At 39.2% G+C, this 22,103-nt stretch overlaps 1 protein-coding gene across 2 annotated transcripts in view; it reads left to right on the forward strand.

Moving 5' to 3' along the window:
* Positions 1-22,103, forward strand: part of CDC42SE2 (CDC42 small effector 2) — a 25,509-nt gene continuing 3,406 nt past the window's right edge. For both annotated transcript variants that reach the window (XM_012447901.2, XM_012447909.2), the window contains exons 1-3: positions 1-86; positions 19,383-19,484; positions 21,821-21,942. In XM_012447901.2, the coding sequence (XP_012303324.1) occupies positions 33-86; positions 19,383-19,484; positions 21,821-21,925 (261 nt within the window). In that variant the 5' untranslated portion in view covers positions 1-32 and the 3' untranslated portion in view covers positions 21,926-21,942. The remainder of the gene's footprint in view (positions 87-19,382; positions 19,485-21,820; positions 21,943-22,103) is intronic.

A 22,103-nucleotide genomic window follows, 5' to 3' on the forward strand; every position in this document is an offset into this window, starting at 1 on the left:
ATTGGTGCTCATTTACACTGTGGACTGTAAGCATGAGTGAATTCTGGTTGTGTTTCAACTGCTGTATTGCAGAACAGCCTCAGCCTGTAAGTATGAAGTATGTGGACACATCAGGTGGGGTGCTTATTAAACATAATTCTTCTCAAACTGAGAATTGGGATCCTAGCAGTAATTGCAAAGCAGTGCAAGAGAATACAGCAGAGAATAGTTCAGTGGAACTCAACATAGGTTAAAAAAAAAATGTCTTTAAATACTGTATGTCAAGAACTTTGCTAGATATTCATTTTACTTTCCTGAGAGGATGTATTCTTCTGTCAAATAGCTTCTGGAAGAACAGTGAGAGAGAAAGGAGACAATAACCTGAGGTAAAACAGATGCATCAGCCTTGGAAGTCAAGTGGGTGGAAGATGTGGCAGCCAGATGCCATCATATTCTTCTCAGCTTACCATCTCATTTTCCTCAGATTAACCCTCTGAGGAACATATCATTGTCCTTATTTTTCAGTTGAAGCAGGTTCAGTTTTTTGCCCACAGTCATATAGATTATAAGTGATATTGACTGACTTCTTGGTGTATGCCGTTTTTGTGTCCTTAATATACGCACATATTGTTACCTCTACCAAAATCCTGCCCTTCAGCCTCCAAATTCCCTTCCTTCCCTCCTTCCGTCCCTCCCTTTCTCTCTTTCTTTCTCTCTCTCTCTGTCCCCCTCCTTCCCCCCCTCCTCCCTCCCCTCCCCTCCTTTCCTTTCCTTTCTTCTTTTCTTTCCTTTCCCTGTCCTGTCCATCTTCAGAGTTTCACTCTTGTTGCCAAGCTAGAGTGCAATGGCATGATCTCAGCTCACTGCAACTTCCGCTTCCTGGGTTCAAGTTGCAGTAAGCCAAGATCACACCATTACACTCCAGCCTCAGCCTCCCAGGTAGCTGGGATTACAGACATGCACCACCATGCTCCGCTAATCCTGAGGTCAGGAATTCGAGACCAGCCTGACCAATGTGGTGAAACCCTGTCTCTACAGAAAATTCAAAATTTAGTTGGGTGTGGTGGCAGGCACCTGTAATCCCAACTACTCAGGAGACTGAGGTAAAGAGAATCACTTGAACCCAGAAGACAGAGGTTGCAGTGAGCCAAGATCACATCATTGCACTGCAGCCTGGGCAACAAGAGGAAAACTCTGTCTCCAAAAAAAAATAAAAAAATAGAATTTTCAGTAATTCAATTAGAAGCATTGCATATATCTTCATTTATGTAGATCTTTTAATATTCTTTTTGTAAAGTTCTAAAACTTCATTACATAAACTTGCACATTTCTTGTTAGACTTGTTCTAGTTATGGCTTTTACTCTATTTCCTAGCTGGTTATTACTAGTGCGTAGGAATCTAATAATTCTTATATGCTAATTTTTTATCCAGACATCTCACCGAATGCTTGTGAACACTTGAATTTGTTTGTTTATTTATTTTTGAGGCGGAGTCCCGCTCTATTGCCCAGGCTAGAGTGCAGTGGCACGATCTCAGCTCACTGCAACCTCCACTTCCTGGATTCAAGTGATTCTCTCACCTCAGCCTCCAGAGTAGTTAGGATTACAGGTGCGCACTACCACGCCCAGCTAATTTTTTTCTGTTTTTAGTAGAGATGGGGTTTCGCCATGTTGGCCAGGCTGGTCTCGAACTCCTGACCTCAGGTGATCCGCCCACCTCAGCCTCTAGAGTGCTGGGATTGAGCCGTGAGCCACTACTCCTGGCCGAATTAGTTTAATACTTAGCTGAAATGCATATATCTTACAGATGTCTCCAAATAGTGACTTTTTAAATCATTTTCTATTTAAATTATTTATCCTTTTGTAATCTTAGCTGAATTTTCTAAGACCTCCAGTATAATGGTCAGTATTGCCAGTGATAGCTGAACATCCTTACTTATCCTGATTTTTTAATAATCTGTGATACTATTAGAGATGACATTTTCGGTAATCAAGGATTCTCAGTAGGAACACTTGAGTCATACATTGCCATTATTGTTTTAAGTATGCCCTGTAATCTTTTTTTGTTTTGAACATGTTATACTGGGTAAAAGGAACCAAGGTAAATAGGCCCTTAGTGTGGTGTTTAGCTGGTTAGGGCTTAGGCCATTTTTACTATTTGCTATAGCTATAGGCATTGGAGGATAAAATTTCATCTGGTGTCCTTGTTTTTGTCCCTTGTCTTTGTGTTTCTCTAGAGACTTCTTAAATAAGATCTGAGACATGCTGTTGTTTCATTTGCAATCTCCTATTGTACAGGAGCCCTGTAGATGTGGTGGTAAGGTGTAGGGGGGAAGGGAGACATTATGTATTGCTATGATTATGTCTCAGTCTTTCAGTGAGCCAGTGCATATGGTCTGTGACCTATACAAAATGCTTCTCAGTTTTGTTTTTTACCCCTTAGGTGAGGCAAAAAAGGGTAGAGGAGACTGGAGCTGGATATTTCCCTTCTCCTCAAGTTGGTTTTTGTAAAAACCTAGTTGATTAGGCTCTGGTAAAATAGTTTCTCTTCAAAGCAAACCTTGTTAAGAACAGAATGCTCTGGTGTATTTTAGTATGGCTGCCCTTCCCTTCTTTTTGCTGAAACACAAATTTTTCTCTGATCTTCACATGGGAACCTGGTAGGGTTCCCTGAGGAAAAACCCACAAAGTATAGGGGTTCCCTACGACTAGGTCCCCCTGGAGTCTTAAATTCGTTCACGCTGAGCATCCTGCTATTCAGCAGTTACAGTTTAGGTTTTCCTACACTGGTACTGGATCCTGTGAAGGTTTCTGCTTGTTGATTTCTCTGTGTCCACTTGCCTGTCTCTGTAGTTTTAGGGGAAGCAGTTTTCTCTGTGACCTCACTTCTCTGATGGATCTAAGAAGAGATATTGTCAGTTTGATCGGCTTTGTTTTTGTTATGTGGATGGGAATGATGATTTCCAAGCTCCTTATATGCCAGATCAGAAACCAGAAGTCAAGTTGCCATATTTTAAAACCTTTACTTACTGCCAGTATTCACAGGGCATATAATAAAGTGAATTCTCTTCATTATATTATAAATGTATACTTAACAAATAGCTAAAATAGGAAGACACAGATTAGGTATTTAAATAGCAGGACCATAAGGCGCTGGAGTTACAAGACATCAGAAATATGTTTTCTGCTACACAAACGATTTACAACTTGAGTTTCTCTCATAGTGAAATGGGAAAAGTTCCCTTGACCCCCTTGGAGGTGAGCAATGGGGCCGTGTCTCACTTCTTCAGTGCCCTGTGGCTCACACCTCTAGGGGAGCATACAGATGGGCAGGCTGTCGGGTTTCAGCCCCAAGGCAGTGTTTAGGGGTGAATCTTCACAGCTGAAGCCCCAGTGGGCTTACAGGTGCTCTTAGTTTGCCATCTATAGGTGGCTTGTAACTAGCTCAATTAGACCCTCTGCTTTATCACAAGGACAGGGCTTTTTCTGTATCCTGGGTTCTTTGGCATACCAGCAGAATCCGATCATATATGGGCCTGGAGAATGAGTGCAAAGTTTTACTGAGTGGAAGTAGCTCTCTGCCAGTGGGGGAGCCAGAAAGGAGATGATTTTCCCCCTGGAGTTGGATCTCTTGGTGGCCCCAGCTCTCCTCCAACTGCCCCAGCTGTCCTCCAACTGCCCCAGCCAAACTTTCCCTCATCTCACTGGTTAATGGCCTGCTGGCGTGCTGGCATCTGTCGGTGTGCTCTTCTGCAGGCGTACTTCCCCAGTGTCCTCTAGCCATCAGCCACTTGTGTCTTCTTCCGCTGATGTGCTCCTCTCAATGTCTGCCTGTGTGTCTGCCCACTAAGATTCTGGGTTTTTATAGGCCTAGGATGGGGTCATGGTGGGCCAGGGCGGTCTTGGAAAATGCAACATGTGGGTGCAAAAGCAGGAGTGCCTGTCCTCACCTACGTCCATGGGGGTGGAGTCCTAGCCAGGGACCTGCCTTTCTCTACCCAGCACTTTCCTGTCCCCACTCCCATATCATTTAAAGGGACCATACTCTTCCCTTCCCAGCACTTCTGTATCAATACAACATTTAATACGGTGTTTGTTGTTGTTTAATGAATACATATTTATGTGAAATATTCCACAAAAATTCCATGGATGTCGGATTTCTTACCTTTTTGATTCCTGAGAAAAGTTACACAAAACTTAATGAGGGTTTGTGGTCACCGTAATGGAGGAATAGCTTGCTTGTTGTCATCAGGAAATAGATGTAAAGAATCACTAATAATTTTTGTTTCTTTACGTTATACAAAAACATACCCTTGGCATTCTAAGCAGTATTAAGGCTGCCTTATCTGAAAGCTGCTTGGTCATCTGCTAAAGTTTTCTTTTCTAAAGTATTTACTGAAATAAATTGCTACATGCCAACTCCCCCACTCATTCCCTGTCACCCCCTGCTCTTGCACATTCCATGTGTGAGGAAAGGAACAACCCAATATTAGGAAGAAAATAGAATGCATTTTTCTGAGTATAGTAGAATAATCATTTTTCTCTTCCTACTCCTTCATTTTAATGTAGTACAATACAGAGTATACTAGAGCCCCAATGTTTTGAGCTGTGATAATCCAAAACATATTAACTAACTATAAATGCTATAGTTGCTGTGGCTAGATATAGCTAAGGTTTTAATTGGATGGTTGCTGCCTTGTAATTTAATTTTTAAAAAAGATTTGTTAGCTCTTGACAGAACTATAGTGAATTCTTCACCAACTTATGGAGCATCAGAGTACTGGCAAACTTCTAAGGTAGCTTTAAAAACAAGGAACCCTGATTTACAGAAGAAAAGCCACTTTTCTGTTAATTTTATTTGCCTTCCCATCTAACGTTTTCTCACATAGCACTGATATTTTTGTAATGCTATTTGTCTCTGGAATGGGTTACTTTGTTTTTGTTCCTGGCTTTTTTTTTTTTTTTTTTTTTGAGACAGAGTTTTGCTCTTTTTGTCTAGGCTGGAGTGCAATGGTGTGATCTCGGCTCACTGCAACCTCCGCCTCCTGGGTTCAAGCGGTTCTCCTGCCTCAGCCTCCCAAGTAGCTGGGATTATAGGCAGCCACCACCATGCCCAGCTTATTTTTGTATTTTTAGTAGAGACGAGGTTTTGCCATGTTAGCCAGGCTGGTGTCAAACTCCTAACCTCAGTTGATCCTTGGCCTCCCAAAGGGCTGGGATTACCAGCATGAGCCACTGGGCCCAGCCTTTTGTTTTTGTTTTTTGTTTTTTGAGAGGGAATCTTACTCTGTCTCATGAGCTGGAGTGCAGTGGTTCTGTCTTGTCTCATTGCAACCTCCGCCTCCTAGGTTCAAGCAGTTCTCCTGCCTCAGCCTCCCAAGTAGTTGGGATTACAGGCATGCACCACCACACCCAGTTAATTTTTGTATTTTAGTTGAGACAGGGTTTCACATTTTTGGCCAGGCTGATCTTGAACTCCTGACGTCAAGTGATCCGCCCACCTCAGCCTCCCAAAGTGCTTGGAATTAAAGGCATGAGCCACCACGTTTGGCCTTCGAATGTGTTATTTTGGACCTGTATGCAGTTACTGTACATTTGTAACAATAACACTCAGGTATTTCTACAATAATCTAGGTAGTAGCGAGATAACAGTGAGTGCAACAGATGTCATCTCTACCATCATGGCTCTCTAGTGGAGGACATATATACTGTACAAACAGGTGTATATGATATCAGGTGCTCTGTGGAAAAAGCAAGAAAAAAGCGAATGATGTGGGAGAATTGGAGATACTAATCTATATAGTGTGTTCAGGGAAGGCCTCTCAGATTAAGTGCTATATAGGTCCAAGTTTAAGGGATTAAGCTACACAGACACCTAGGGCCCAGCATTTTACTCAGAGGAACTAGTAAATGCAAGGTTGGGTGTGTGAGCAGAACATCAGAGAAGGCAGAGTGGCTGTGAAGCATGGGGCCAGTGGTGGGAATGAGGTCAAAGAGGTAACCAAGGGCCAGTTCATGTTTGGCCCTCCAGGTCATGAAAAGACTTTGGTTTTTATTGTTGTGAAACAGGAAATCCTCGAATGGTTTAGAGCAGCAAACCAAAGTATGTGGAAGAACACATACTTTTTCTAGTGGTTTGACTTACTATATGCTCAGACTGAGAGCACTGACAAACCATACTGCACACTGTAGGCCAGTGAGCCTCACTCCTTCATGCACATTCAGTCTCTTCAGCTGTCTGGAGCTGAGTATGGAATCTGTTCTGCAATAAGGTTGCTTATGCCCTCCAGTGGGTTTTCTTTCTGCCGTTTGTTGTTTGGACGCATGGTTTTAATATAATAGTTGGAATTGGGGCATGAGGATGTGTGCAAGTGATGGTGCTGGACTTGCCACAATGAAACAAAGGAAGTGCATTGTACTTGGTGTTTAGACAGTTCAAGGTTTCTTCAAGGAAAGTGGCTGAGGAAACCGAGTGGGGATAAATCAGTTAGACAGCTAGGAATTGCTATAAGACCTTAGACATTTTAGAAAACATCAAAATCATTACTGCAGCCTCAGAGAATGAACCAACAATTCTGTGAAAGGTGGCTAGAGGAAACTCTAGCTGAGGGCACTCCATGAGGGGATTTATGTAAAACAGAAGAGTGATTGCTCAAATATGATGGATCTCATAGCTACTATGCTATAATAACTTCAGATGGCACAGATTTGTATAGAACTTCCATTTTCAGGAACCACATTTTACACCCTAAATTAGGTATGAGTATAGTAAAAGTGTCATCTTTTTTCCTTTTTCTGAAAACACAAATGTGCATGTTCCTGATTTAATTTCACACAGAATCACATTATAAAACTGTAGTCATCTCAAAACACTTAACTAAATGAATTTACTTAATAAAAAGAAAATTAGCCTTATCAGTTGAGAAATGAAAAATAACCCTACTTTTTAGAAAAACATCATGGAAGACTGATTGAAATGTTTTAACCGTGCTACTAAACCTAGAAATTCTAAAGACTAATATACTGGAACTACCTCCCCTGCCTTAGGACTGACTACCCTATTTTCTTGTAGATATAGTCATTTTGGAATGTAGTAGATGGTATTCACTACATTACAAGTACATATTGTACTTCTTCAGCTCCTTTAATTTAACTGTGGAGATAGTTTGAATTTGTCTATATGTACTCGAAAACAAACTAGAAAGGCTCTTTTCAAAACTGTGAAACAGACAGGTTCTGGTGTTCCAATACTGTTGTCTGTGCCCTTAACCATTAGGAACTGTTGATAAGCTAGTGTCCATAGCATTCAGTATGAGTTCAAGATGGGGAAAAGGGGTAAGAAAGCAGTAGAAAGCTATTTATGTTCTGGAAGTATAATGCTTTTATAAGTTTGTAAATATTAGAAAAGGAATTTTGCTTTAATGCTTTTCAGTTCAGATTGGAGGTGTTTTGTTTTGTTTTGGTTTGTTTTTGTTTTTGTTTTTAACTACATACTTCAAGAGGAAGCAAGCTGTTTCTTAGTAAACCATGTGGTTGTTGCAGTTTTTAGTTACTTAAAATGTGACATCAGCAAAAGTAATCAATAATAGTCTTTAAAACAAAAATTAAATCTTTTTTCAAACTGTAATATATTTGATACAAAAAATAGAAAACAGGCCAGGTGCAGTGCCTTGCACCTGTAATCCGAACACTTTGGAAGGCTGAGGTGGGAGGATTGCTTGAGCCTAGGAGTTTGAGACCAGCCTGGGCAACATAGTAAGACCCCGTCTCTACAAAAAAAAATGTTTAAATTAGCTGTGTGTGGTAGTGTGTGCCTGTAGTCCCAGCTACTTGGGAGGCTGAGGTAGGAGGATTGCTTAAGCATGGGAGGTTGAAGCTGTAGTGAGCCAGGATTGCACCACTGCACTCTGGCCTGGGCAACAGAGTGAGACCTTGTCTTAAAAAACAGATTATGTATCTATATAATATGTAATGATATACAACAATAAACAGATTTAAACTCCTACCCAATACAAATGGCCTATTGGTGGACATTTGAGTAGTTTCTAGTTTTTTTTCTATTACAAACTATGCTGTAAATTCTTGTACATATCTCACTATATACATGACTTTGAGTATACTTGTTTCTGTAGCATATATATCTAAAAGTGGAAATACTGAGTTGTGGGGTGTGGGCATGATCAATTTCACAAGATAATGCCAAATTATTTTGCAAAGGGATAATTGCTCCCACATTAATCTGGTACAGTTTCACTTTCACAACATCTTCATTAATGCTTGATGTTTTCTCACATTTTCATTTTTGTCAGTCTGGTAGGTAAGGTGGGATTTCACGGTATTGTTCTTTTCTGATTGCTAGTGAGGTTAAGCAAAGCACTTCTTCATGTGTTTGTGGCTCAGTATGGTTTCCTCTTGTGTGAAAGACATGCCTGTTTATGTCTTTTGTACATTTAAAAAAATTCTTACTTATTCATAGACTTCCCTTTTATGTTCTGAATACAAATTTTTATTGGTTATGTGTGACTTAGCAAAGTACCTTTTTTGGCTTATATTTTTGTGCTTAAGAATGTTTTCTTACCTCTCGGTCATAAGGATAATTCACCCAAATTTCCCTGTAAAAGTGGAATAATTTCGCCTTTTACATAGAAGCCTCGAATAGATTTTTGAAGAAGGGATTTAATTATATTTATTTTCCATATGGGGAACCCTCTGTCCCACAATGACTTAATAAGAAGTCTTTCCCTTCCCCACTGGTATGCACTATACATTATCAGGCTTCCGTATATGCATGAGCCAGACTCTAGATTCTGTTTCACCATTTGTTCATCCTGATGCCAATACACGATGATACACAGTGTGTTCTATTTGCATTAATATTGTTTTGATATCTGGGAGGTCAGATCCCTTTGTCTTTGTTCACCTTTTGTAGTGTTTTGCCAGTCTTAGTCCTTGACTATTACATATCAATTTTAAAATTAGTTTGTCAGGTTTTTCATAAGGCCTGTTGGGATTTCAAATAGACCTGTATTGAATCTCTATATAATTCCCATTTGTGAAACTGGTGTGTCTTCATTTTTAAACTATTTCCATAAAGGCTTTTTTAAACTTAAGCTTTTAAACATATTCAGAAGTAGACAATAGTATAATGAACCCCATGTACCCGTCTCTCAACTTCAAGAACTTTAATTCTTGTTTGATCTTCACCTTATTCCATCCACTTTATCCTTTCCTCTATTATTTTAAAGCCAAATCTGAGACATTATATCATTTTGTTCATAAATATTTCAGTATCCCTAAAAGATAAGGACTCACAGTGTAACCACAATACCATTTTAATACCAAAAATTAATAATTTGAAAGGATTTATTTTACATATCAATGTACAGTATAATTATGAAACAGATATTATGAAGCACATATTACTCATTAAGAAATAGGATATTGCCAGCACCCCAGAAGCCTCCTTGTGTCCTTTTCAATTACATACATCCCTGTTCCAGCACCTGGGGGAACTGCTGTCCTGATTTTTATGGTAATCACTTCCTTGTTGTGTTTTATGATTTTACCATGTATATATGTATCCCTAAACTATATAATTTAGTTTCACTGTTTTAACCTTAAATGGAATCATTACTGGTTGTAATCTTTTGTGTTTTCTTCTTTAATCCAGTGGTAAAAGTGCCTGGGACTACAGGCACGTGCCACTATGCTGGACTAATTTTTGTATTTTTAGTAGAGACAGAGTTTCACCGTCTTGGCCAGGCTGGTCTTGAACTCCTTACCTTGTAATCTACCTGCCTCAGCCTCCCAAAGTGCTATGATTACAGGGGTGAGAATTTTTGTACTTTTAGTAGAGACGGTGTTTCACCATTTTGGCCAGGCTAGTCTTGAACTCCTGACCTTGTGATCCACCTGCCTCAGCCTCCAAAATGCTGGGATTAGAGGCGTGAGCCACTGTGCCTGGCCCCACTAGGTAGTCTTTTGATCCTCTCCCTCCTCTTACCCTCCACCCTCACGTTGGTCTTGTTATCTGTTGTTCTCCTCTTTGTATCCATGTGTACTCAATGTTTAGCTCCCACTTATAAGTGAGAACATGTAGTATTATGTTCCTGTGTTGGTCTTCTTAGGATTATGGCCTCCAGCTCCATCCAGGTTGCTGAAAAGGACATGAGCTAGTTCTTTTTTATGGCTGTGTGGTATTCCATGGTACACATGTATCACGTTTTCTTTATCCAGTCTACCATTGATGAGCATTTAGGTTGATGCCATGACTTTGTGATTGTGAATAGTGCTACAATGAACATACACGTAGATGTGTCTTTATAGTAGAATGATTTATGTTCCTTTGGGTATATACTCATAAGGAGGTGCTGGGTCAAATGATACTTCTGTTTTCACTTCTTTGAGAAATTGTCATATTGCTTTCCACAATGGCTGAACTAATTTACATTGCCACCAGCAGTGTATAAGTGTTCCCTTTTCCCTGCAGCCTCATCACCATCTATTATTATTTGACTCTCTCTCTCTCTCTCTATATATATATATATATATGAAAATTATATATATATTTTATACATATATGAAAATTATATATATATTTTATATATATATGAAAATTATATATATATATTTTTATATATATATAAAATTTATATATGTATATGGAAAAATTATATATATATATAATTTTTTTTTTTTTTTTTTAGACAGAGTCTTGCCCTGTTCCACAGGCTGGAGTGGTATGATCTTGACTCACTGCAACCTCTGCCTCCCGGGTTCAAACAATCCTTGTGCCTCACTCAGCCTCAAGAGTAGTTGGGACTACAGGGGTGTGCTACCACACCCGGCTAATTTTTTGTGTTTTTGTGGAGATGGAGTTTTGCCATGTTGCCCAAACTGGTGTCGAACTCCTGAATTCAGGCAATCCACCTACCTCAGCCTCCCAAAGTGCAAGGATTACAGGCATGAACCACCCCACCCAGCTGGACTTTTTAATAATAGTCATTCAGCTGTTAATCTTTAGCGCCAGTGTTTCTAAACCCTTAAGCCATCAGTATCACTTGAAATCTTGTTAGATATGCAAATTCAAGCCCCACCCCAAACTTGCCCAGTCTGAAATTATTCTGTGACTAGAGCTCAGAAACCTGTGTTTAACAAACCTTCTGAGGATTCTGATGTACACTACAGCTTGAGAACCACTGCTTTAGAGGTTCTACCCAATATAAAAACTAAAACAGTGACAACAGTTAAAACCTCTCTGGAGCACACAGCATTTCTATGAAACAGAGAAAATTAATTCAGCAAATAAGTATTTTTTATGCAGAAATGTAAACTCCATTAGAATTGGCATTACATTGTTTATACCTTCCAAATATAATAGGTTCTTGGGAAATACTTGGCGATAATATTAGATAAGATAAACAATTTTTAGAGAACTGAGCTGACATTGTTTCTTTAAAAAAGCCTTTTATTCATTCAACAGTCATTTATTGTCTACTATGTGTCAGGCACAGCTACTGTTACAGAAGAACTCTTAGTAGTGTAGGAAAATCAAACTGTAAGCAAGTAAGTTACAATACGATGTTTTAAGTACTATAATTGAAATATGAGCCATGTGCTCTGAATGTTCAGAACAGGAAATATCCAACATCCTTAACTCAGAATGTTATGTTTGAGCTGGGTTTCAAAGAATGAGAAGACTGTTGTCAAGTAGGGAGAGACTTGGGGCAAGGGCATTTCATATAGTTTGTTGACATTACTACCATAAAAGGTATTTTCATTTTTTGTGTCAGTGAATTCCACTAGGAAGATCATTTTTACCAAAAAATGTCAAATCCATTTTTGATATTACAACTTTTGTTAGCCTTTTTTCCTGTACTGTGAACCAGATTGATTAACTTGGAAGCAGCTCATACACCCGAGGAACCACTGTCACTGGCATCATAGAAAAAAATAACCACTTGTTTTAGAAATGCCTGGTTCCTAATTATACTGTTAATATTTCAAAAAACTAATGTAGCTTATTTCAGAAGTTTTCAAACTTTCCCTAACAATTCTGTAATTCGTTCATGGTGCCTCTAGGCCAAGAGAAATACCGTATAGACTTGTTTGTTTATTTATTTATTTAGAGACTGAGTTTTGCTCTTGTCGCCCAGGTTGGAGTGTAGTGATGCAATCTCGGCTCACTGCAACCTCTGCCTCCCGGGTTCCAGTAATTCTGCTGCCTCAGCCTCCTGAGTAGCTGGGATTACAGGCGCGTGCCCTCATACTCTGCTAATTTTTGTATTTTTAGTAGAGACGGGGTTTCGCCATATTGGCCAAGCTGGTCTTGAACTACTGACCTCAGATTATCTGCCCTTGTTCAGCCTTCCAAAGTGCTGGGATTACAGGCGGAAGCCACGGCACCTGGCCCAGATTTGTTTATTAACTAATTTGGTACAAACAACTTAGTAAAGATTTATGTCCCAACAACTTATTTGCCTTGAAAAAAATAGATATAAATTGAAAGCACAAATATTTTTAACTCTTAAATAACCAGTTACGTACTTATGGTGTGTTTGTGCCTGTTAGGATTATACAACTTCTCAAACTGTGGAATCAGACTGAACACCACCACCTTCTTTTCTGGTTCCATGTTGACTTTTACATAGTGCTTGAGTTTTTTTCACAGCAACCACTGAAAACTCAGCTTCACAAAGATATGCTGTTGTAAAGAATGTATGTTCTCATATTGAAGTTACAAATTATCTGAAGCTAGTAGTTCACACAGTGACAAACACACATTGAGCATCACTGTGTTTCCCTCAAATTGAAAATATCCTCTGGCACCCCTGGGTTTTGCTGGGATGCCTCAAGACATTTAGAAATAGTGGGCTTATTAGATATAATTTGTGGATGTAGGGATACAGTTACACAACTCAGCTGACCTTTCTCTAGGTCATGAAGTTGAGTCAGTAGCGTAGCTTTCAACCTTTCATTTACTTGGGCCACATTTACATAATTGTTGTGTTATACCCTGAAATTTCCAGCTTTTTTCACTGTACCAGATGGCAGGTATCTTCATTTTCTTTATTCACTCTGTCTACTTCTAGAACTACCTCAGGCTATACTATCTTGTACTCTTACTGTAGGCCTTGATGAGACCTGGCCTTCATTTCCTTCTCAGTGATGTGTTTGCACACTAAGCTGCCCAGAGAATAGTCTTTGGGGAAGTTTTAACTTTTGAGTGATTAAGTTATTACCATTTTCTACAAGCTACAGTTGATCCACATGTCCGAAATGTGAGGGAGGTAGAATATGGTTATATACATAGTTGTCTAGATAAGGATGCAAACAAGGTTAACACAATAGCAAATCCTTTGAAATTAACCTGTTTCTCTCCTCATTGCATATACTCCAAATTATATTAGTTCATTATCTTTAATAATTATGATATAATTATGTAAAAAGTCATGGGAAGAGACATTTTGCCTAATGTCCCCTCCACACTAACACGACAGTTTATTTGGGTCTCTAGTGCTTTGCCTTATGCAGAATAAAAGTTAATATTTTAAGGATGGTAAGTATTATTCAGATGGTTGACGGTCTTAACAAAGTTCCCTATAAAGAATTTGTTTCCAGGAAACACGGTGACTCTGCTACGGACAACAGTTAATACGTATCAGAGCAGAGTGCACCATTTCCTGTTTTTCTTTGTGGAGGTCCAACTCTGGAATTCCCCTTGTTTGCCCATGACTATTCTTTTTTTCTTCTTCTTCTTTTGAAACAGAGTCTCACTCTGTCACCCAAGCTGGAATGCAGCGACATGATCTCAGCTGACTGCAGCCTTCCCCTTTGCCCCTGGGGTTCAAGCAGTTCTCCTGCCTCAGCCTCTCGAGTAGCTGAGATTACAGGCACCTGCAACCATGCCTGGCTCGTTTTTTTTTAATATTAATTTTTCCATAGTTATTGGGATACAGGTGGTATTTAGTTACATGACTAAGTTCTTTAGTGGCGATTTGTGAGCTTCTGGTGCACTCATCACCAGAGCAGTATTACACTGCACCATATTTGAGGTCTTTTATCCCTCGCCCCCGCCCCACTCTTCCAGAACCCCAAGTCCCCAAAGTCCATTGTATCATTCTTTTGGCCTGGCTGATTTTTGTATTTTTAGTGGAGACAGGGTTTTGCCAGGCTGGTCTTGAACTCCTGACCTCAGTGATCCGCTCACCTCGGCCTCCCAAAGTGTTGGGATTACAGGCATGAGCTACCATGCCCAGCCACCCATGACTATTAATACTGCACACCAAACAAGTGTGCCATTCCTTAAATGTCCACATTGTGCCCAAAAATACTGTATTTTTATATTTTAGAATATTTAATTATATTTAAATCCAGGTTTTTGATAGAGCGTTACAGGAAAGAGTGTAAAGAACATCTGTCTCCACCTGTGTCTGGATCCACCTTTTCTGCCTTCTCAGGAACCTTGTGATGCTGACAGTCTACATTCTTTGTGTTCACGGTTTCTTTTTTCTTTTCTTTTTTTTTTTTTTTTTTTTTTTTTTTTTTACCTCTTTTACTGGATCTTTCTCATTAGAAATCGAGCATAATGAATTCTCTGCCATCTTACAGGAGAAATTCAGTCTGTCCTCATTTCCTTTTCTCCTTTGAGCTACTGACCTGTCTTCTATCTGTCCAGAAGGCCAGACTTCTCCCAAGTTGTCTATTCTCTTTCTCCATTTTCTACTTCTTGGACCTACCTTAATCCCCTCCAGTGTGTCTCGTCCCATTACTCCACTGACACGGCACTCACTAAGGTGCCCATCGACTTGATATTGCTGAGTCCAGTGCACATATTTCTGCTTCAATTGACCTTTCATCACCTTTCAGCTCTGTGGCCTGCCCCCTCTTGACACTTGTACACACATTCTTGATTTTCATATTGACTTTCAGGCTGTTTCTTTTTGGCCTCCTCTGATGGCTTCTTCTCTACCCAACCACAGAAATTTAGTTTGTCTAGGAAATCTCATTAACTTGGCTTTGTTAAGCTGGCGATTCTCTGTCTCTTATCTCCAATTGGGATTCTTTTTAGAACCCAGTGAATTGCACACACTCTGCTGAAATCTGGTCTGTGCATATTTCTTACTCCTCCCTCTTGCTCAGTTACCAAATCCAGCCTGCAACCAAATGCTGTTGATTTTATCTACTGACCACTTCTCAAATCTATCCATTTCTTTCCATCTGTGTTATTAGTTGAATGCACATAATCCCTTTTCACCAACATTACTCTAATAACTTCTTTTGACCTCTTCTAACCTGTTTTCTACCTGTAGCTATCGTGGAATAGTCTTCTAAAGCTATTTGATCATGTTATTCCTCTGCTTTGAAAGACTTTCAGTTACTTCCTATTGTTCTTGGGAGGATCACACACTTCAGTCCTTAACAAACCCTATGTGATCTGGTTCTTGCTTATGTTACCATTTTCATCTTAGGTCTTTACCTTTACTATGCTCGCACAACACAGTTGCTCCTTTCAGTTTCTGGACAGCTGTGTTCCTTCAGCCTTAGGGAGGGAAGAACTGAAAGCTTCTTTCATATCTCACAAACAGATTAGATGCCATGAAGAAACCTTCCAATACTAAGGTCTGTCTCCCAGCTCGGTGGAGTTCAAGTTGAAAAATACTCACTATTTTCACATTTATATATGTAAGTTACCTAACAACACAGTATGATAGAAGTAAGCTGAAGTCTTCCCCATCCTTTGCTTTTCAGTGTGAGGGTAGCTTCTTGGGAACTACTTTTGTTATCAGCTTTTGAATATTCTCCCTCAGTAATCATGTTTGCTGAATTATTATTTGTGAGTGTGTTAATACGCCTCTTTCACAAGCATATCTATTCATTCTTTTTGGGTGAGATGGGTGGTGTCCTGAGCACACCATGGTTTCTGTTCTCCCCCAACAAAGTCCTTCAGTAACTCAACAGAATAAATCACTTAATATGGGGATATAGACCAAGTGGAGCCTTTTGGCAAGCTCTAAACACCCTCTTCCAGAGGAAATGATGCAGAATGAGAACTGTTAGGAGTTGCTTCTGCATGTTCACAGGACAAGGAATGATCAAGACGACTCTTAGTGGTCTGTAAGTAGGTCTGATTCTCTGGTATATGCCACCACCTCCTCTGCTTGAGAGGGCCCTCTGGCTGAGCCAAGTGGTTCTCTGCATATCAGAAGCAGTTATCTTTACATGCTGACTGCATAAGGCCTTGGAAAGAGTCTGGTGTCCTGCAGATGCCACTGTCCTGTGGAACTGTGGCAAGAACCTAGAAGCTTCCCTCTCTACCTGTCAAGGAGCTCACTGGGGAAGAAATCCCAATAATTTGTCCTTCCCACATACTGAGAAAATTTATATTTTCTGAGGGTAAAGATTACATTTGGATATGCCAGGACAAACAGCTTCCTAATAAGGAAAATTTAGTGGAAAGGTAATACTATTAAGAGAAAAAGGCACAAAACTGTTATCATCTTTTTTCCCTACTTCTAAAAAAGATAAGCTAGCATTGTTTCATAAGGGTAATTTATAGAATTAATGCTTTATCATTCCAAACAAAAATAGTATGGAGAGAAGTATGTTGAATGGGGTGGTTGGACATAGACAAACTGAGTCTGTGAAAAAGATGGGGAACTGGGGAAAAGACCAGTGCATTGCTGGGATGCAGCACTCCAGATCAAAGGATGGTTGTAGGTGTCATGTCTGCCATTAGGGGCAGGGAGTCTTTGTATGAGGCACCTGTAAAGTCATCAGAGGCAGCAATATGCAAGGAAAAGATAGCAGGAAACCAGTGCACTATGCTAAGAAATAGAAAAAAACAACAAAAAAAAACATAGACAAAAGCCTCTTTTGACTTTATGATACCATTTTAACCTGAGAGTTTTATATGATCCTATGGAACAGGGCCCCAAAAGACAGACAATTTCTTACCGACTTTCAAAAAAGGGCTGGAAGTAAAACTAAACATGTTCAAATAAAGACATGAGAATACTTCGTTCTCTACTGTTACAGACTTATAATTTATATAGTTAAGTGTTTTTAGGGAAAAGAGTGAAAAACTATAATACAGCTTTTTCAGAGATTAAAAAACATTGTAATGACATGTCAAAACAAAGAGCCTCTGAAAAATAACCATAATGGAAAAATGAAATTATGTGGCTACTACTGAAAAAATGTAGAGCTGGGGTCAGCAGACTACCACTTGCAGGCCACATCTAGCATGTCACCTGTTTTTGTAAATAAATTTTTACCAGAACACAGCTACACTCATTTAATTTCATATGATCTGTAGCTGCTTTCATGCTACAATAGCAGAGTTGAGTCAAAGCTACCATGGAGACTATATTGGCCTGCAGGCTTATAATATTTACTATCTAGCATGGACCTCTGAAAAGGATCAAGTGGTTATTTTCCAATGCAGTGAAATTATGAAGATAAGAATAAAAATATAAGAAACTTGGAAGATTATAGACACACACGTTCAAATGTCCACATGGCAGGAACTCCAGAAATAGCAAAATGAACAAATGGAGCAATTATCAAGAACTAACAGAATAAAACTTATTCTAAGATACAGAAAACCTGTGTTTAGATAACTGTGTGCCATGCAGAATTAGTAGAAAGAAAACCCAACAAACTTGGAGATGGGCTAATGTCATTGCTGAACTCTAAAGATGAAGAACATCAATATTTCAAAGGAAAAGCATCAGGCATTTTATTTATTTTTTATTTTTTGGTTTCTAATCTATGACAATATAAACAAGAGGAGAGTAAAACAGTGTATATGGACTTCTACAGTATATGCGTGGACTCTCTGCTTTTGTGGTTTTGTAGAAAATCATGTTCTAACCCTGAGGAACTGTCATATGGGACTGTCTTGATAAATTTTAGGGTTTATCAGGATCATGCCAGCATTTCAATAGATAAAGACATAAAAGTATTATGTTCAAAGGCAGCTAATCCAACAAGTTTATAACGTGGCTTAGTTTTGAGGAAGCTGCAATTTCAGGAGAAGTATACCATGGAAAGGAAGTAAACTAGGGTAAGCAGAGGTCATAGTAGGACACTTACCCAGCTTGGCCAGTGGTCTTTCCCAATAAGATTATCATATCTAAAGGGTCATGGAAAACTCAGGACGGATCTAAGATAATCTTCATGTCTGGAAAAATCTTAGATAATCAATGAAACACAGCAGTAGGGTAAGAAACTATCTCTAAGGGGTAGATGAGCATGTTGATCAGAACAGGGACACCAGCTGGTGGCTAAAGTTACTGGAAAATGGGGGGCCCAGCACCCCATGAGAAGTGGTTGTCAAAAATTAGGAAGAGTCAGCCAGGTGCAGTAGTGCATGCCTGTAATCCCAGCTGCCTGGGAGCTGAGTTTTGAGGATTGCTTGAGCCCAGTTGAAGACCAGCCTGGGTAACATAGCGAGACTCCATCTCCCAAAAAAAAAAAAAAAAAAAAAAAAGTATATAAAGTGTATATATGGAAGAGTCAGTAAGATCCAGCCTCAGCCTAGTTAAGTCAACAGGTTTGGTTCCCAGCCAGAACAGACCAGAGAAGAGTGAATGGACTAGGACCAAAACTGTCACCCTCCCACCAGCTGAATGACAGATTCATTTTAGCATAGAAAGGTAATTGGGTATAATCTAAGTAATAACCATCAAAATGTAATATATCTGTTAATGATGAAAGAACATAATGTTTAAAATCAGACATTGTATTCAAACTGCACTGTGTTCTTTGCTAACAATAATAGTGACTGATGGTAATTTTACATTTGTCTTGCTTTTTAAAAAGAATAAAACTAAGCGATTATTATACAAATATGTGGATGACCAAAGCTAAACCAAATAATCTATTAAGCACTAAATAATAACTTATTATTTTGCTTTACTAATCACTTTTGTGCATATGTTTCTCTTGGCGATTTCATCATAAGAAGTAATTGTGACAGTCTAAGAGCTAGGCATTTTTGTGTTCTTGGCAAATTTATTAAACAGTCATAGTATAAAAATCCATCAGAGGCCGGGCGCGGTGGCTCAAGCCTGTAATCCCAGCACTTTGGGAGGCCAGGGCAGATGGATCATGAAGTCAAGAAATCGAGACCATCCTGGTCAACATGGTGAAACCCCGTCTCTACTAAAAATACGAAAATTAGCTGGGCAGGTCGCACGTGCCTGTAGTTCCAGCTACTCGGGAGGCCGAGGCAGGAGAATTGCTTGAACCCAGGAGGCGGAGGTTGCGGTGAGCTGAGATCACGCCATTGCACTCCAACCTGGGTAATGAGCGAAACTCCGTCTCAAAAAAAAAAAAAATCCATCAGAGTAAGTTGTTAATAAGATCACTTTCTCAACACATTGTTGCCCATCTTTTAGAAAAGGCGACGACGGATTGACAGAAGTATGATTGGAGAGCCCACAAACTTTGTGCACACGGCTCATGTTGGATCAGGAGACCTATTCAGTGGAATGAATTCAGTAAGTATGTTGGTGGGACATGCAGGTAGGGCATCAGGGCATAGTCATATGAAACCTGTGTGATAGGCACAAACATTTTTAATAGCATTATGCTCAATGAATGTGTATACAGTGAATGTAAATACATAATGTGAGCATAGAAGAGAGACGCAAACTAATGATGAAAAATTAATGTCTTCTAGTTTGCCAGGTTATGTATTTGTTTCTGTTTCTTGTACTCAACTCTTCATAGCTGCCTTTGTCCTGAAACTTCAAAGTATTTGAGTTCAGAATGGAGGTTAATATCCTATTGATTCTCTCGCTCCCACCAAAGGGACTTGGAGATCAGCCTTTTTAATAATAATTAATCTTTTGTTCTTTTAAGTTCAGTTAGTTGCCTTTTGCACACATTTTTATTGCTTTATTTTATAACCAGTGGTCTCCAACCTTTTTGGCATCAGGGACCAGTTTAATGGAAGATAGTTTTTCCAAGGGGGAGATGGTTTCAGGATGAAACTGTTCCACCTCAGTTCATCAAGCATTAGACTCTCATAAAGTCTAATGAGAGGCAGATGTGCAAGCCCTGCAAAGTATAGTCCTAAAGTTCTACCCTAATGATGACAAACAAAAAAGTTAGTATGCCAGTGATAGGTTTTTCATTCAGGGAGGAATCTTAAAGGAAATTCAGAAATGTACATAAGATTTTAAAGGTTAACAAATGCCATGAACTAAAATTTAATTCTTCCTATACAGTTGGATTTTATTATTATTTTTTTTTTGAAACGGGGCCTCACTCTTCACCCAGGCTGGAGTTCAGAGGCATGATCTTGGCTCACTGCAACCTCTCTCTCCCAGGCTCAAGCAATCCTCCCACCTCAGCCTCCCAAACAGCTGGGACCACAGGTGCACATTACTATACCCGGCTAATTTTTTATATTTTTTTGAGTAAATTTATCTATGAATTACAGATTTTATGTCAGTAGACATTGTTCTCTGTTATTACTAGTAATGTTAAAAATAAATTTTTTAAAAAAGTAACTCAATGCTTACCGCAGGCCAGTATTTTATTTTATAAAACCAGCGGTCTTATAATTTTATTAAAAATTATAAGTGCAACCTAGATCCTCACTTGTGCAGTTCACAATAGAGTTCGTGCTCCTGTGAGAATTTCATGCCATCACTGATGTGACCGGAGGCGGAGCTCAGGCGGTATTGCTAACTTGCAGCCTCTCACTTCCTGTTGTGCAGCCTGGTTCCTAACAGGCCACTTCCAGTTTGCGGCTGGGGTGTTTGGGACCCCTGTTAACTGTTCGTCTTTACCTGATAATATTAGAACGTTTGTGATTTATTTACTGTACGTTCTTACGCACTAAGCATAGGATTTGAATTTTCACATATCCTTTTAGGGCAAGGCAGTAGGGTGTGAAGAACCAGAAATAAGAAGATCTATTTCCTGTCTTTTAATAGAGGTTTCAGTGAGTTTCAGAATAGGCTTTAGATCTATTCATCTGATCTTTTAGTTGTTAATTTTTATTGAAGAGAAAACCAGAATGCAGTATAATAGAAGCAGCACCAAATGTAGGTTCTTATCAGAGTCGTTCCTCACATTTGCTTTAAGCAAGCCACTGAGTATCAACAGACTAACTCTTTTCCCTGTGCCTAAAGTAAACAAGTATCTAAATGATCCCTAAAGTGTTGAGAACCAGAAAGTCAACAGGGTTTTATAAACACAAAATTATGATCCACTGTATACCAACTTACTAGACAGCATTAACAAAAGATTTAAAAGGGACTTTAAAAATAGGTAGATGGGTATCCTGGATACAGCAAAGACGTTTGTCACTTCAGTTACTAGGTAAGCAAAGAAATGACATCTAAACCTTCCTGGAAAGGAAACAGATTGTTTGTTTTAAATCTGTAGGAAAAGTACTTTGTTTCACTTGACTGCTTTGTGGAAATGCAAGAGGTATCACGTTCCTGTCAAAATAATCAGTAGCTTTGTTTCCTTTATCAGCACTCCAGCCTGGGCAACAGCGCAAGACTCTATCTCAAAAAAAAAAAAAAAAGTGGAGTTGATCTATATATTTTTGACTGTTTTTCAAATGTTACCAAATACCTTGTAAATTACAAAACTGACTTTTAGTAATTTGTAAATAGAGAAAATAGGGATTTTTGCAAAAATTATTTCAATTGCTAGCCTTCCTGTTTGTCCTTATAACCAGAAAATGTTTAAGTCTGTAAAAGTACTCTTCTGAAAAAAGCAGCCCAGATAAAATTCTGGGGAAAGAATTACTTAGTTGCACTGGACCTAGTTCCTGACTTCCATTTTATTTTGTTGTGTTTTTGTCTTGTTTTAGGTTAGCTCCATTCAGAACCAAATGCAGTCCAAGGGAGGCTATGGAGGTGGAATGCCTGCCAATGTGCAGATGCAGATGCAGCTCGTGGATACGAAGGCGGGATAGCCCTGGTCCTTTCTCCAGTGAGTACTTGGAGCTGGGGTCTGGACCTGAAGGCCAGACATGGCCAATAATAGCTGATGTCACAGACAGCCTTAGTTAGGTCTTGGAGTTTAAAAAAATTTATATATATATATATATAAAATATCCCGTATTTTTTTTATTTTTTAATTGTGAACTTACT

This window comes from Aotus nancymaae, unplaced genomic scaffold (assembly GCF_030222135.1).
Source record: "Aotus nancymaae isolate 86718 unplaced genomic scaffold, 86718_ANA_hifiasm-v0.15.2.pri h1tg000064l_1, whole genome shotgun sequence".
In the NCBI taxonomy this organism is placed as follows: Eukaryota; Metazoa; Chordata; class Mammalia; order Primates; family Aotidae; genus Aotus; species Aotus nancymaae.